This window comes from Triticum aestivum, chromosome 7A (genome assembly GCF_018294505.1).
Source record: "Triticum aestivum cultivar Chinese Spring chromosome 7A, IWGSC CS RefSeq v2.1, whole genome shotgun sequence".
In the NCBI taxonomy this organism is placed as follows: Eukaryota; Viridiplantae; Streptophyta; class Magnoliopsida; order Poales; family Poaceae; genus Triticum; species Triticum aestivum.
This window is the reverse complement of record NC_057812.1, coordinates 291446803-291464466: the sequence shown is the minus strand read 5'-3', so window position 1 is coordinate 291464466 and position 17664 is coordinate 291446803. Positions and strand designations below refer to the sequence as shown.

Sequence of the window (17664 nt, the reverse complement as noted above, 5' to 3'; positions counted from 1 at the left end):
CATAGAAATCTAATACTAGTGGGGGCTAACTATTTAGATATAAAAGATGGCTTTCTCTTATTTTATTAAGAACCCAATGCGGGATCATTATTTTTCCTAGATATTCCCTGCTAACATGTGAACAAATCCTCAGCATTTCAAGGGCATTTTAATATTTGCATACATAACCACTGCTAAAATAAAGAGATAATATCACTCGCGGTCATAGAACTTGCGCTCAATGTTCACTCCGATTCTAAAACTTGCAAAATACAGAATTGTAGTCACTTAACTTGTGGGCGTGCAAATACGGTGCTTTCTACCGGATTTTTTTTCAAAACTAGCATGGTTTTTAAAGCAATTTCGGAAATTAGCAGTGCTAACAAGTTATTTGCAAAACTAGCACCCCGTCGGCCTCCCATTGGCCGAAGAGTGGCTCTTCGGCCAGCCGTTGACCGAAGAGGGCACTTCTGCCTCCCGTTGGCCGAAGTGTGCCCCAACTAGGCCGAAAAGGACTCTTCAGCTTCCCATAGGCCGAAGAGCACTCTTTAGTCAACCGTAGGCCGAAGAGTCCCCGGGCCCCACCTTTTCGCGTGAACAGGTGGCCGAAGTTGCATGGTCGCGCTCTTCTGCTTACTGTAGGCCGAAAAGGGTTTTTTATTATGACTTACGAATGTTGTGTAACCATTTTGCAATGAAAAAAAATTGCACAACCCTTTCCGTAAATATTTTCCCGCCAACTCTTTCCCCTCCATATGTTCCCGCCAACCCTTTCCCGCCATATGTTCACGCCACCCGTTTCCCGCCAACCCTTTCCCGCCATATGTTCCCGCCACCCGTTTCCCGCCAACCCTTTCCCGCCATATGTTCCCGCCAACTCTTTCCCTCCATACCCCAGTCGTTCTTTCCCGCCATTTTCTCTCCTCTCTACCTATAAAACCCCCTTGACCCGGAGGTGAATAAGCAGTCCAGTGTAGTCGAGATGTCCCATTATCCTTTCGATCGTAGTTTTCACCCTGAGATGAGCAGCACTCTTCTGAGGCTAGCTACCGATTTCAGGATGGACAATAGGATAGTTCCATGGGAAGAACTCACCGGTAGTGACACCATAATGAATGAGTTGGCTCACCAATTACGTAGGGCTGGGTGGCCTGAAAGGACTTATGCGGAGGTACGTAAAGAACTTCTTAGGTTGAATGAAAGGTGGAAGAAGGTAGTGGAGCCGAAGAGTGAAACTTTTAGAAGGACTTTAGAAAAGCATCCATTTTTATGGACTGAGGAGAGCGAGGACGAAGATGATATCTTCATGCCGCCGCTCCCGGGTTCCGCATCATCGAAGGGCAAGAGTTCTGCATCGTCAAAGGGCAAGAGTTCTGCATCCACGAAGGGCAAGAGTTCTGCATCGTCGAAGGGCAAGAGTTCTGCATCCACGAAGGGCAAGAGTTCTGCATCATCGAAGGGCAAGAGTTCTGCATCAACGGAGGATGACGATGATGACTTCATGTAGTATGTAAGCTGTATTCCAGTTGTACCTCAACAAGTAGGGCATTATGTTCTACGTTAATTTCATTTTGTAGTATGTAAGCTGTATTTATTAAGTTCAACCGCACCGTTTAATTCAGATGTGCTTGTATCTTAATTATCGGTTGTAGTCTCTTTGAAAATGTAACTGGAATAACAATGTGAATTAATAGTAATATGTCTCTCGCATACATAAAACGATATATGTCTCCTGATCAGATAGAAGCAAGTGCAATAGTAACACATACATGAAGCATGTCTCATACATAAATACTGACTCACGTATGCGAATAGTCTGAAACTAACATAGATAATGACTCATACATAGATAATCATATCACTGCGGGGGTCGACGACGAATCTGGGTCTTCCTCGGGCGAGGACCGGAACGCGATAAGCGCTGAGGCGATGGACGATGCTCACGAAAACCACGACCATAGATAACCTCGTCTGTCACTGTCTGTGTCTCCTGCGACGGTGGTGGTGGTGGAGTGTGAAACACCGTATGCGAGAAGTCATAAATGTTTTCAGCTTGGTCATCGTCATCGCCATAGCCCTCTAATCCACATCCAGCACCTAAGTATCGGTGATTGCACTGAATGCATGAACTGTCGCGACTGGTTGCCTACCGCAATATAGTAAAACGGGTAAAATTAATTTGCGAACCTACAATGTTGAAAAGAATGTACAAAGTAGTGTTACCTAGTTCCATTTGATGAGACCAGGAAGAGGTGCCTAGTTGAGAAGGCGATGGCTGATTCCAGGAAGAGCTCCCTGGTTGTGAAGGAGATGGTTGATGCACAGAGAGGCGTGGTTGCTGCACAGAGTGTCGTGGTTCTGAATGCTGCACAGAGTGTCGTGGTTCTAAACGATGGACATAGGGACGTGGGGGCCGATGTGCGGGACGAGGAATGACAACATCCGTAGATCGCCTACATGTAAGTGATGCGTAAATCCCTCTTAACTTCTCATCCATATGCCTCAACCATGAGAGGTGCTCTGGCTGTGGGATAGTATCCCCCCTCTCAACCTGCCGCATTAAAGCGGAAACCTCCTCTCGCGCCTGGACTGTCAAGTCACTCTGCACATGAAGAGTTAACCCATTGTATATGATAAGGTTATGATAGAACTACACATATGAGAAGCATGACACGTACCGCGTGGTGTCTCATTCCCACAACAGAGGTAGTTGGGTACATATCGCTGGTCAGAGGGGCTTCAATCTGATCAGGAGCAGCTGATGGAACCAAGTAGATCCTCGTTGTATGTCGGTAAGTTTGTAAATACAACCCAAACTTGTCTCAGTCAAAGGGCCCAACCTCATTCCAGATATTTGTCGGTGCCATAGTCCATTCTTGAACGTAAGGGCTAATGCTCTGAAGCCAAACAACCATGGACTTGTTTCCTCCTACGCGACTGTACCTGAGATTGACAGATTAATCAGATTGACATGCGCGTTGCATGGTTAGATATATTCTGAATGTAGTGCTGACAACTTTAATATTATTACTTACTTGTGAACGTGGTCTGGTATCCGTGGAATATCTGGAATTGCAGGCTCTTGACATAGACCAAACTGTCTCATCACCCTATGAAGAGCCATCTCCTCAACCGTCACGTCGAACACCAACTTTGCCTTGGTCATCCAGTAGTGCCGATCTCTAGTGCATAAGGCAGAGATCCCAACTAGATACCTGGATGTTATAGTCTGATACGAGTAGGGCTCCCAGATAACTTGATCCTCGTGCAAACTATCAAACTGCACCGTGAAGGACGGGTAGCAGCCCTTCACCTGGGTATGTGCAAACTGTCTCTGTACATGACAACAAATTTACATTAGTAATACTATTGCATGGCAAAAATAATTGAAGGAATTACATAATTTAAAACTACCTCTCTCCGTGCCCAAACAGATCCCATAGTAGGCAAGTCGCCGATAGCAGGCACGTAAGCCCCTGCCATGTCCTCCAACCCAAACGGTGTGTCAATGGAGACATAGGGTCGTCCAATAGGGAATCTCTCGTAAGACCAGAGCTGCAACAATAGTGGACATCCAACCAGACCTGACTTTCTAGACTTCAATAAGCAACCTTTGCACAAGCCTCTATACGTAGCTGCTAACACGGCAGAACCAAAACTCCTCTGGACAATATCCGCAGGGCAACGTGTGTCAGCTATCTCTCGTGCAATACCGATGAATCGTGCATCAACAGTGGTCACATGGTTCTCCGTGAACATCGTCTTGCCGAACAACCATAGAATATATGCCTCTAGGGATCGATCAATCTGTGCGTCTGACAAATCTACTGCGGGGTATCCTAATGAGACAATCTACATAGAAAACATACAATTGTGTGAACGATGTACTATTGGTAACTAAAAAAACATAGTCATGTGGCCACGAAGGTTACCTGAAACTGGCTCAACCACCTAAAACGTGGCCCGTGAGGATCATCGTTTAAGCCCGTAGCAGTTGGCACCGCAGCTAGAAAACGGGCCTGCATATTTGCAAGCCAGCCAGGTTCTGCCTCTAAAGGACCTATGGCATCACCGGCCAAAGGTAATCCCAACAAGTAGGAGACATCCTGTAAAGTAGGCGCCATCTCTCCCCAGGGAAAGTGAAAGGTGTGTGTCTCTGGTCTCCATCTATCTACTAAGCAAGTAAGGAGTGACCTGTCGTAAGAGAATCGTTTCACTTGCCTCTTTTTCAACTGCATTGGTTCACCTGCCTCATCCAAGTTCGGATGGTCAACCCACTCTTCCAACGTACCCTCAACCAGCTGTGCCAAGGGTAGAAGTCCAGCCCAACTTAACCTACAAAAAAAAGAGAATGTAGCATCAAAAGTAAGTAATTATATGTTTCAATACCTATGTCAAACATGTAAGGCACTATATGTATCAATACCTATCAACCCATGAAGGGTGTGTCATCCAGTTAGTCTTCGGGGTGCGAGTGACCAAAACGTCTAAGTTCTTGCCCCCTTGCATAAGTGCAGCCCGGTGACCTCTATCAATCGTACCATTAAGCAACGGATACAAAGACATATCTGCAATCAAAACATAGTCCAGGCATTGCAAATTAATACATAGTTCAGACATACAAAATAAAACATAGTCCAGACGACATTACAAATTAATACATAGTTCAGACATACAAAGTAAAATATAGTCCAGCCGACATTACAAATTAATACATAGTTCAGACATTGCAAAATAAAACATAGTCCAGACGATATTACAAATTAAAACATTCTCCCCCACATTATATAGCTTCTGAGTTATTCCTTCCTTGTCCTCCCCTTCGGCCTCGACTGCCACGACCACGTCCGCCTCTTGCTCCTGTTGTTGCAGCCGTCGATGTGGAAGCACTCGTCGATGTGGAAGCACCATCTTTGTTCAGGTCAGGACAATATTTCATCCTATGCCCATAAGCCGCGCATAGCAAACATTGTCTGGTTGCTCCACCAGCTTCAGATTGGTCCATATCATTTCGGATTCGACGGGCCTTACGTTGACCCCTGCTTGTTCGCCGAAGTTCTGGATCCAGGATGTATACTCTCTCACCATCGTTAACCTTGTTGAAATTGCCAATGACTCTAAACCCTGTCATCTCACCGGTCCATGTGTTCAGTACAGCCTCTTTTAAGTAGTATGGCGACACAAAGGAGACGGCAGCCAACTCAATCTGGCCACAGGCAGCCAACACATGTGAGCAAGGCAGGTGCAACAACTTTGGTTTGTTGCATGTACACTCACACGTTGGATAAAATTCCGTTCCAATTTTTACCTCATGCGTCTTCACCTCATTCGCAGAACCAAAACCATCGGTAGGTAGCTGAACCTCATACCTCCTTTCCTGATTACCTACGAGTCTCACAGTGTGCTTCTTTGCTTTCTCTATCTTCTCTGCCATATACTCCATGACACGGCTACAGTAAGGTGTGTTCTGATTATCTATAATATGCTTCTTTGCCAAATCGTGTTGGTCTCTGAAATATCTCAAAGTGCCATGGAATACAGCCTCCACAATAGCTGTGAGTGGCAATGCTCTATTCCCTCTGAGTACAAAGTTATACACCTCTGCAAGGTTGGTTGTCATGTGGCCATACCTAGCTCCATGGGTGTCATGCAACAAAGACCAATTCACGGGAGGCTCTTTCTCTATCCACTCTGAAAAATCCTTTATTGCCCTCCCCTTCTTTCTCTTAGTATTAGGAGGGTCAATTGCTGGCAAGTCACGGAGACCAACTGGCTCCTCTAGCTCCACCATGAGTGTTGCTAATTGTTGTTGGTCCTTTTCCATTTTCTTCCTGGCACGGACCTGCTTCTGAGTAAACTCATCAAGTTTTGACCAAATAAATTGGTATTTACGCTCCTGGTTCTGCTTGCACAATTTTTTAAACAAGTTCATCGACCGCTTGTTCTTAAACTGTGAGAAAAAGTTAGCCCCAAGATGGCGCATGCACCACCGGCTCTGCAAATCCTTCCAAGGTGTTGGTTCGTCTACTGTTGGATTCCTTAGTGTCTTCACAGCCTTCAATATACCAGCATGCCTATCATGAATGACACACACGTTTGGTCGATCCTTCACGATGGCAATTTTCACTTGCCGAAAGAACCACACCCAGCTCAAAAAGTTCTCACCCTCCACAAATGCCATGGCAAGTGGAATGATTTGATTGTTTCCATCCACGCCAATGGCAGTCAGGATTTGCCCTTTGTACTGACCAGTCAGGAATGTACCATCCACAAACATCACAGGAGGACAATGCCGGAAAGCTTCAATGCACATAACGAAAGAGAAGAATACTCGTTTCAACACCTTGAAACCTGGTATACTCAGCAACCTTGTATGTTGTACGTTAACATAAGTGTCGGGATTCCTCTCCTTCAGTACATCTAGGAGACGGACAACATTATCATATGAGTCAAAGAACGTCCCAAACCTTTCCTCCATAGCCTTCTGCTTAGCCCTCCAAGCCTTCCCATAACGAATGTCATAATTCCATCTGACCTTCACTGCTGTCTGGATGTGTTTTGCTTCCATATCTTTTTTCTCCACTATCTCAGTATACATGAGTTGCGCAATGAGAGTTGAAGTCAGGTTTGGATGACGAACCAACAAGTTTTTCCTCACACAATTATGTGGGACCACATTCGTGACAACACAGTGGATGTTATACTTCGGCACGTGCCCGTGCACCTTCGCAGGACAATCTGTTTCAACACACTTCACGGTATAGTTTGTTGGGTTTGATCTGTCTGTCCGGAAAACCCTCTGAGTAGACATAGCCCACTTTATCACTGCATACTTCAATTTTTTCTTTGTATCAAACATAGCCCCTATCTGGACTTGGTTCAGATTATATTTCCATGGAGTCTCATGGCCATCATTCACAGTAAGGCCGGTGGATATGTCCTGATTCCATGCAGAAGGAATCGGTACCACCACTTCATCCTCAGAATTTTCAGAATCCAGATCCTCTGCATATCCATCATCGTTCTCTTCCTCCATCACCCTCTGCATTTCATCGCCTTCCTCATCCCCATCAGCAACACCAGAACCAGCTAATATTATCGACTGAATATTGTGCCCAGTATCATGACCACAAACATTGTCCAACATGTAGTCTGAATCCTTCTCGGTTTGGCTAGGATCCACATCCGGTGGCTGTGACCCGGATAAATGAATCTCGTTAGCAACTCGACTACCCTGGCCGGGTTCATACCCCACATGGAGTTGTACGGTATTCTCCTCCTTCGCCACTGGCTGCACTAGGACATATGGGTGGATTCTTCGGTCTCGGCAACGATTTAACAGGGTCAACCAATGCTGGCTCCTATCTATCGGCATCAACTCCCACTTGACATTTTTACAGGATTTGGTCCACAATGCATGAATACTGACGGAACATACTTCAGAATCCAACCCAAAACTAGTAGTCAACCAGTGCTTCAACTGTCTAATGTCCACTCTGTCCGGGTCTGAAAGTGTCATGACGCCATTTTTAAACTCGCTAAGATCAACCCCCAACTCATTATATCGAACATTACCAGGGCCATAGTAAACAGTCAAATTTACTGATACAGACATTTTCACCTGTCAGACATTGCCACCTTCTAATTAATCGCAATGAAAAAATAGTTACCGGCTACACTAACTATCCGCTAAAATGCCAACACAAACCAATTAACACTAATAAAATGTGACGCGTGATTATACCTTCGACGCGTGTGGCCACCTCACGAAGAACTTGCACCAATAGACACCACCAATGCCACCCCCTCGGCGGCACGAAGCTGCACCTCCTCCTCACCAGCCAAACCGCCTCCTCCTCCTCAGCCCACCATGGCCTCTCCTCCTCACCCCATCATGACTCCACCTCACTTGTACGCACAAATAGCTATCCCATTGGGAAAAAATGACCGTAGGCCGATGGAGATGGCTACGATCTACCGTTTCTGTGCTTTGGATTCGAAAATAGGTGGAGAAACGAAGAGATCAGCAAGGGGGGCGATGTACAAAGAGGAACGAGAGAGACAGAGGAAGAACAGCAAGAGGAGAAAGAAGATGCCGCTCGGGCCTTATCCGCTACTCTTCGGCCACTGGTAAGCCGAAGACCTCTTCGGTCGCTGGCTGGCCGAAGAGGCCCATCTTCGGTCTCTGGCTGGCCGAAGAGGCCCGTCTTCGGCCCAGTTCGCGCACGCTTCGGCCTGGCTTAACCGAAGACGTGTCTTCGGGCCTCTGCAGGCCGAAAAGATCCACTTCGGCCAACTGTTGACCGACGGGCCGCTAGTTTTGCAAATAACGTATCGACACTGCTAGTTTTCGAAATTGCTATAAAAAACGTGCTACTTTTGAAAAAAAAATCTTTCTACCGTATCCGAACATATAGCCTGCACATGTGGCGTGCCAGCGCCGCATAGGCCCACCTGCCAGTGGCTGAGAAGCGCCTTTTGTTGATAACTCCCTTATATTTTATTTATTTACATACAATATTCCTTAAATAAAAAAAGCCGAATAGTGTGGGATTCGTGCTAGCCACCAGACCAAGCATGGCTTGCGTTTAGCTTGCACAACTATACTCCCTCCGTTCCTAAATACTTCCTCTGTCTTAAAATTCTTGTCTTAAATTTGTCTAAATACATATGTATCTAGTTACGATTTAATGTTAGATACATCTATATCTAGACAAATCTAAGACAATTTGGGACGAAGAGAGTATAAGTTTTTTTAGAGATTTCAAATGGACTATAATATACGGATGTATGTAGACATATTTTAGAGTGTAAATTCACTCATTTTGCTTCGTATGTAGTCACTTGCTGAAATCTTTAAAAAGACTTATATTTAAGAATGGAGGAAGTAGTTCTTACGTCCTTTGAAGAACGTGCAAATTAAAATCAAAATCTAAACTAAATAGGGGAGCCCCGCGGTTCAATCTTTTGTCTTACTGGTTGCTTGCCATATGTGTGTGGCCCAACCACCGGACCATGATGGTGCTTGGTCAAAAGGCATTGCAGAATAATTTCTGGGTCTATCAAATTAACACGGACGGGATCACCTCCACTACACATCTGACCGAGTTCGTCAACTTTTGGGAGAAGATTTCTACGGTGCACCTAAACCACGACATGGCTGATTCTATTTCCTGGAAAATCACTAACGATGGCATTTATTCTGCATCCTCGGCCTACAAGGCCTAGTTCCTGGGTTTGGTTGGCTCCAACATGCAACAATTGGTGTGGAAGATCTGGGCTCCTCCCAAATGCAAATTCTTTGGTTGGCTCGTTATCAATAATAGGATCTGGACGGCCGACAGGCTTCAATGCCGTGGTTGGCCTAACTGCGACCGTTGCCCCCTATGCAAACAAGTTCAAGAATCCACGGCCCACCTACTGTTCCAATGCCGCTACACGGTTCAAGTTTGAGAAATGATCAAGACTTGGCTTGGCTTGGTGGATGTGCACCCTTTTGCTTGGATGGCTATCCATTCGGTAAAGGCCCGGTGGAACCTTATTGATTGCAGTATGTCGCAATCTAGACGGCCAATGATGTCTCGCATTATGCTTATCTCGTGGGAAATTTGGAACGAGAGAAACGCACGTGTGTTCCGTAACGCCGCGGTGCCGGTAGGGGTTCTTGTTGCTCGAATCAAAGATGTATCCAAGCTATGGTGTCTTGCATGGGCAAAGTATTTGAGTAATGTAGTGTCGCGAGAGTAATGTGTTGTAATTCGGCTTTTTTGGCCAAAACCTCTAAACCTTCTTCTTAAGCAATGAAAGTGGCAAATCTTTTGCCCAGTTTCAAAAAAAATGATGGCGCTTGGTACTTTATAGGGACCAAACAATTTGTTGTCCATTTATTTCTATGTAAGAAAACAACTTATATATTTTTAATTAAAACTACTTATACTGTGATATATCCTTTTAGGCATTGCAATCTAAGTATATGCATCGTCAATTAGCTAAAGATAGACTAGATTTTAGTTTCTTAGAGATAAATATAGATGAGAGTGCTTTGTTATGTATAGTTTCAAGTTTATGAGTCCCAAACACACCTAGCTATATATAAAATTTCTTTTGTGAGGAAGCTATATTTAAAGGATGCGGAGTTTCTGCTCCCGGGCTCATCTGCACTCACGATCAGAAAAAATATTCAAAACTAATACTAGAAAAATTCAAAAAAAATCCATTTTTTGTGTGGTAGATAATTTGATGCGTGAAGTCCGCTCCAAATTTCAACTTATTTGGACATCTGAGAACCTCTAAATGAGTTGAAATTTGGAGCGGACCTCACGCATCAAATTATCTACCACACAAAAAAAATCTGGATTTTTTTGAATTTTTCTAGTATTTGTTTTGATATATTTTTTCTGAGCAGGAGCAGATGAGCCTAGGTGCCAAGTTAGATTTCCGATATTTAAAGTCTTAGTAGCCCTCTTAATATGTAGGGATAATTGCCAATTCAACCTAAATATAGTAAGTAATCTTAAGGAACCTCATGATTAAACGTTTCGCTATTCTCAAAGAAAAACTTCAAAAAAAATCATAAATATAGTTTTGCATAGACATGACATAAGAACTGACAATGTAAATGTTTTTTTTTGCGAGGACTGACAACATAAATATTGTTTATCCCTTTAAAACACCTACAGTAAACTGGTGTGGAAGTTAGCCCACGCACACATGAGGTTTGAACCACGGTGGTGCTCCCCTTTTGTAGTTTATATGAATTTAGAATTTAAAATAATCCGTGCGTTTGCAGGATATATAAAGAATACTTGTGCAAGTTTCATGTGTAGCGTGCATGGTCTGTTGGATATCTAATTATCTATGCGAGTCGATTACCAGCAGATCATGTGTTTGAATCTTATATTTGCTGTATTTTTTTATTTTATTTAAGGAATTTTGTACATATCAATAAAAATAAAATGCAAAGGAGTTATGCAAAAAATCGCTTCCAGCCATTAGCAGGTGGGCCTACGCGGCGCTGGCATGCCACATGTGCAGACCATACACCCGAATACGGTAAAAAGCACCGTATTTGCACGCGAAGACAAGTTAAACGACCACAAATTCGTATTTTATAAGTTTTAGAACTAAAGTAAGCATCAAGCGCAAGTTCTATAACTCCGGGTGATATTACCTCTAAAATAAACTTAGAGCAACTCCAATGGGGTGAACTATTTTGTCCGTTCGGGTTATCCACACACAAAACTTGGCTCAATGGGGTGACCCAAACGAATGCCCGTGTCCGCGTGCTGTTCGTCCCCGACCCAAACTTGGCCCAAATCTAGGAAGAAATGGGTACGAAGCGGACAGAAGCGGACGCTCTGCTCGACCGCTGTTGTCCGCCCTTGGTCCCACTTAGCAGTGAGTGCGCACGAGCTGGCGTCCCCACCCAGTCCTCCTTCCCCGCCTTCTCCGCCGTTCCGCTCACAGGCGTAGACGGCCGCCATCCCCACCCAGTCCTCCTTCCCGCCTCCTCCGCCGTCCTTGAGGCCCGCGGCCGCGCTCAGTGGCGCAAGCTGCATCCCACGCTGTGGTCCAAGACGATGGGGAGATCTCCGCAGCCGCCTCCCGTTTTGAGCCAAGTCGACGGGGCCGGGGAACTGCAGATCTCGTCGGCGGCGGCGCATGGTGGGACGAGCAGCCTAGGCTCCGCCGGCGAGTCGTGCGGGAGCTACAGAGCTTCGCGCTGCAGCAGATGCAGGAGGCGCTGCTCTGCGACGACCTACAGGCCGTCCTGGTGCGCGCCCACGACAAGAAGCAGGGCAGGGGAGGGGGAAGCCGGGGTGGCGCGGCAGAAGCCGGACGGGGCCAGAAGCGGGCGACACTGAGCGGCGCAGGGGCACAACAGTGCGAGGGGAGCGGTGGGGCCTGACGGCGCGAGGGGTAGTAGAATGGCACGGCGACGCGAGGTGAAGGAAATATGCCCTAGAGGCAATGATAAAGTTATTATTTATTTCCTTATATCATGATAAATGTTTATTATTCATGCTAGAATTGTATTAACCGGAAACATAATACATGTGTGAATACATAGACAAACAGAGTGTCACTAGTATGCCTCTACTTGACTAGCTCGTTGATTAAAGATGGTTATGTTTCCTAACCATAGACATGAGTTGTCATTTGATTAACGGGATCACATCATTAGGAGAATGATGTGATTGACTTGACCCATTCCGTTAGCATAGCACTTGATCGTTTAGTTTGTTGCTATTGCTTTCTTCATAACTTATACATGTTCCTATGACTATGAGATTATGCAACTCCAGTTTATCGGAGGAACACTTTGTGTGCTACCAAACGTCACAACGTAACTGGGTGATTATAAAGGTGCTCTACAGGTGTCTCCGAAAGTACATGTTGGGTTGGCGTATTTCGAGATTAGGATTTGTCACTCCGACTGTCGGAGAGGTATCTCTGGGCCCTCTCGGTAATGCCCATCACTTAAGCCTTGCAAGCATTGCAACTAATGAGTTAGTTGCGGGATGATGTATTACGAAACGAGTAAAGAGACTTGCCGATAATGAGATTGAACTAGGTATTGAGATACCGACGATCAAATCTCGGGCAAGTAACATACCGATGACAAAGGGAACAACGTATGTTGTTATGCGGTCTGACCGATAAAGATCTTCGTAGAATATGTGGGAGCCAATATGAGCATCCAGGTTCCGCTATTGGTTATTGATCGGAGACGTGTCTCGGTCATCTCTACATTGTTCTCGAACCCGTAGGGTCCGCACGCTTAAGGTTTCGATGACAGTTATATTATGAGTTCATGAGTTTTGATGTACTGAAGGAGTTCGGTGTCCCAGATGAGATCGGGGACATGACGAGGAGTCTCGAAATGATCGAGACGTAAAGATCGATATATTGGACGACTATATTCGGACATCGAAAAGGTTCCGAGTGATTCGGGTATTTTTTGGAGTACCGGAGAGTTACGGGAATTCGCCGGGGAGTATGTGGGCCTTATTGGGCCATACGGGAATAGGGGAGAGAGGCCAAAAGGAAGGAGGCGCCCCCCCTCTGGTCCGAATTGGACTAGGGGTGCAGCCCACTTTTCCTTGTTCCTCTCCCCCTCTTTCCTTCTCTCCTACTCCAACAAGGGAAGGAGGAGTCCTACTCCTGGTGGGAGTATGACTCCCCCCTTGGCGCCCCCTCCTCCTAGGCTGGCCACCTCTCCCCTTGCTCCTTTATATACAGGGGCAGGGGGGGCACCTCTAGACACACAAGTTGATCGACTCTTAGCCGTGTGCGGTGCCCCCCTCCACCATAGTCCTCGATAATATTGTAGTGGTGCTTAGGCGAAGCCCTGCGACAGTAGAACATCAAGATCGTCACCACGCCGTCGTGCTGACGGAACTCTTCCCCGACATTCTGCTGGATCGGAGTCCAGGGATCATCATCGAGCTGAACGTGTGCTAGAACTCAGAGGTGTCGTAGTTTCAGTGCTTGATCGGTCGGACCGTGAAGACGTACGACTACATCAACCACGTTGTGCTAACACTTCCGCTTTCGGTCTACAAGGATACGTGGACAACACTCTTCCCTCTCGTTGTTATGCATCACCATGATCTTGCGTGTGCGTAGGAAAATTTTGAAATCACTACGTTTCCCAACAGTGGCATCCGAGCCTAGGTTTTATGCGTTGATGTTATATGCACGAGTAGAACACAAGTGAGTTGTGGGCAATATAAGTCATACTGCTTACCAGCATGTCATACTTTGGTTCGGTGGTATTGTTGGATGAAGCGGCCCGGACCGACATTGCGCGTACGCTTACGCGAGACTGGTTCTACCGACGTGCTTTGCACACAGGTGACTGGCGGGTGTCAGTTTCTCCAACTTTAGTTGAACCAAGTGTGGCTACACCCGGTCCTTGCGAAGGTTAAAACATCACCAACTTGACAAACCATCGTTGTGGTTTTGATGCGTAGGTAAGAACGGTTCTTGTTTAAGCCCGTAGCAGCCACGTAAAACTTGCAACAACAAAGTAGAGGATATCTAACTTGTTTTTGCAGGGCATGTTGTGATGTGATATGGTCAAGACATGATGCTAAATTTTATTTTATGAGATGATCATGTTTTGTAACCGAGTTATCGGCAACTGGCAGGAGCATATGGTTGTCGCTTTATTGTATGCAATGCAATTGCGCTGTAATGCTTTACTTTATCACTAAGTGGTAGCGATAGTCGTGGAAGCATAAGATTGGCGAGACGACAATGATGATGTGATGGTGAACAAGGTGTCGCGCGGTGACGATGGTGATCATGACGGTGCTTCGGAGATGGAGATCACAAGCAGAAGATGATGATGGCCATATCATATCACTTATATTGATTGCATTTGATGTTTATCTTTTATGCATCTTATCTTGCTTTGATTGACGGTAGCATTATAAGATAATCTCTCACTAAATTTCAAGATAAAAGTGTTCTCCCTGAGTATGCACTGTTGCCAAAGTTCGTCGTGCCCAGACACCACGTGATGATCGGGTGTGATAAGCTCTACGTCCATCTACAACGGGTGCAAGCCAGTTTTGCACACGCAGAATACTCAGGTTAAACTTGACGAGCCTAGCATATGCAGATATGGCCTCGGAACACTGAGACCGAAAGGTCGAGCGTGAATCATATAGTAGATATGATCAACATATTGATGTTCACCATTGAAAGCTACTCCGTTTCACGTGATGATCGGTTATGGTTTAGTTGATTTGGATCACATGATCACTTAGAAGATTAGAGGGATGTCTTTCCAAGTGGGAGTTCTTAAGTAATATGATTAATTGAACTTAAATTTATCAAGAACTTAGTCCTGGTAGTATTAGCATATCTATGTTGTAGATCAATAGCTCGCGTTTAGCTCCCCTGTTTTATTTTTGATATGTTCCTAGAGAAAACTAAGTTGAAAGGTTTTAGTAGCAATGACGCGGATTGGATCCATGATCTGAGGTTTATCCTCATTGCTGCCCAGAAGAATTATATCCTTGATGCACTGCTAGGTGACAAACCTATTGCAGGAGAAGATGCAGATGTTAGGAACGTTTGGCTAGCTCAATATGATGACTACTTGATAGTTTAGTGCACCATGCTTAAACGACTTAGAATCGGGACTTCAAAGACGTTTTGAACGTCATGGACCATATGAGATGTTCCAGGAGTTGAAGTTAATATTTCAAGCAAATACCCGAGTTGAGAGATATGAAGTCTCCAACAAGTTCTATAGCTAAAATATGGAGGAGAATAACTCAAGCAGTGAGCATGTGCTCAGATTGTCTGGGTACTACAATCGCTTGAATCAAGTGGAAGTTAATCTTCCAGATAAAATAGTGATTGACAGAATTCTCTAGTCACCATCACCAAGTTAGTAGAACTTCGTGATGAACTATAGTATGCAAAGGATGACGAAAACAATTCCCAAGCTCTTCATGATGCTGAAATCGACGAAGGTAGAAATCAAGAAAATCATCAAGTGTTGATGGTTGACAAGACCACTAGTTTCAAGAAAAGAGCAAAGGGAAGAAGGGGAACTTCAAGAAAAACGGCAAGCAAGTTGCTACTCAATTAAAGAAGCCCAAGTTTGTACCTAAGCCTGAGACTAAGTACTTCTACTGCAAAGGGACTGGTCACTGCAAGCGGAACTACCCCAAGTATTTGGCGGATAAGAAGGATGGCAAACTGAACAATGCTATATTTGATAAACATGTTATTGATGTGTACTTTACTAGTGTTTATAGAAACCCCTCGGTATTTGATACTGATTCAGTTGCTAAGAGTAGTAACTCGAAATGGGAGTTGCAAAATAAACAGAGACTAGTTAAGGGTGAAGTGACGATGTGTGTTGGAAGTGGTTCCAAGATTGATATGATCATCATCGCACACTCCCTATACTTTCGGGATTAGTGTTGAACCTAAATAAATGTTATTTGGTGTTTGCGTTAAGCATAAATATGATTGGATCATGTTTATTGCAATACGGTTATTCATGTAAGTTAGAGAATAATTGTTGTTTTGTTTACATGAATAAAATCTTCTATAGTCATACACCCAATGAAAATGGTTTGTTGGATCTCGATCGTGGTAATACACATTTTCATAATATTGAAGCCAAAAGATGCAAAGTTAATAATGATAGTGCAACTTATTTGTGGCACTGCCGTTTAGGTCATATTGGTGTAAAGCGCATGAAGAAAATCCATGCTGATGGGCTTTTGGAATCACTTGATTATGAATCAGTTGATGCTTGCGAACCATGCCTCAGGGGCAAGATGACTAAGACTCCGTTCTCTGGAACAATGGAGCGAGCAACAGATTTGTTGGAAATCATACATACTGATGTATGTGGTCCGATGAATATTGAGGCTCGCGGCAAGTATCATTATTTTCTAATCTTCACAGATGATTTGAGCAGATATGAGTATATCCACTTGATGAAACACACGTCTGAAATATTTGAAAAGTTCAAAGAATTTCAGAGTGAAGTGGAGAATCATCGTAACAAAAATAAAAATTTCTATGATATGATCGCAGAAGTAAAATATTTGAGTTATGAATTTGGCCTTCAGTTAAAACAATGTGAAATAGTTTCACTACTCACGCCACCTGGAACACCATAGTGTAATGGTGTGTCCATACGTCGTAACCGTGCTTTATTAGATATGGTGAGATCTATGATCTCTCTTACCGATTACCACTATCATTTTGGGGTTATGCATTAAAGACAGCTACATTCACGTTAAATAGGGCACCATCTAAATCCGTTGAGACGACGCCATATGAACTGTGGTTTGGCGAGAAACCTAAGCTGTCGTTTCTTAAAGTTTGGGACTGCGATACTTATGTGAAAAAGTTTCAACTTGATAAGCTCGAACCCAAATCGAAGAAGTAAATCTTCATAGGATACCCAAAAGAAAATATTGGGTACACCTTCTATCACAGATCCGAAGGCAAGATATTCATTGCTGAGAATGGATCCTTTCTAGAGAAGGAGTTTCTCTCGAAAGAAGTGAGTGGGAGGAAAGTAGAACTTGATGAGGTAATTGTACCTGCTCCCTTATTGGAAAGTAGTGCATCACAGAAATCTGTTCCTGTGACTACTACACCAATTAGTGAGGAAGCTAATGATAATGATTATGTAACTTCAGATCAAGTTACTACCGAACCTCGTAGGTAAATCAGAGTGAGATCTGCACCAGAGTGGTACGGTAATCCTGTTCTGGAAGTCATGTTACTAGACCATGACGAACTTGCGAACTATGAGGAAGCGATGATGAGCCGAGATTCCGCGAAATGGTGTGAGGCCATGAAATCTGAGATGAGATCCATGTATGAGAACAAAGCATGGACTTTGATTGACTTGCCCAATGATCGGTGAGTCACTGAGATTAAATGGATCTTCAAGAGGAAAACGGACGTTGATAGTAGTGTTACTATCTACAAAGCTAGAATTGTCGCAAAAGGTTTTCGACAAGTTCAAGGTGTTGACTACAATGAGAGTTTCTCACTCGTATCTATGCTTAAGTCTGTCCGAATCATGTTAGCAATTGCCGCATTTTATGAAATCTGACAAATTGATAAACAAAACTGCATTCCTTAATGGATTTATTAAAGAAGAGTTGTATATGATGCAATCAGAAGGTTTTG

The 17664-nt window shown here is 44.4% G+C and overlaps 1 protein-coding gene across 1 annotated transcript; it reads right to left on the bottom strand.

The window, feature by feature from the left end:
• Positions 1–1721: 1721 nt before the first annotated feature.
• LOC123153861 (serine/threonine-protein phosphatase 7 long form homolog) lies at positions 1722–4579 on the bottom strand. Its single transcript, XM_044572774.1, has 7 exons — positions 4406–4579; positions 3912–4314; positions 3394–3831; positions 3015–3313; positions 2658–2922; positions 2203–2581; positions 1722–2125 (listed from the first exon to the last, which is right to left on the bottom strand). The coding sequence occupies exons 1-5, from the start codon at positions 4543–4545 to the stop codon at positions 2802–2804; spliced, it is 1401 nt and encodes a 466-aa protein (XP_044428709.1). The 5' UTR covers positions 4546–4579; the 3' UTR covers positions 1722–2125; positions 2203–2581; positions 2658–2801.
• Between the last annotated feature and the right edge of the window lie 13085 nt (positions 4580–17664).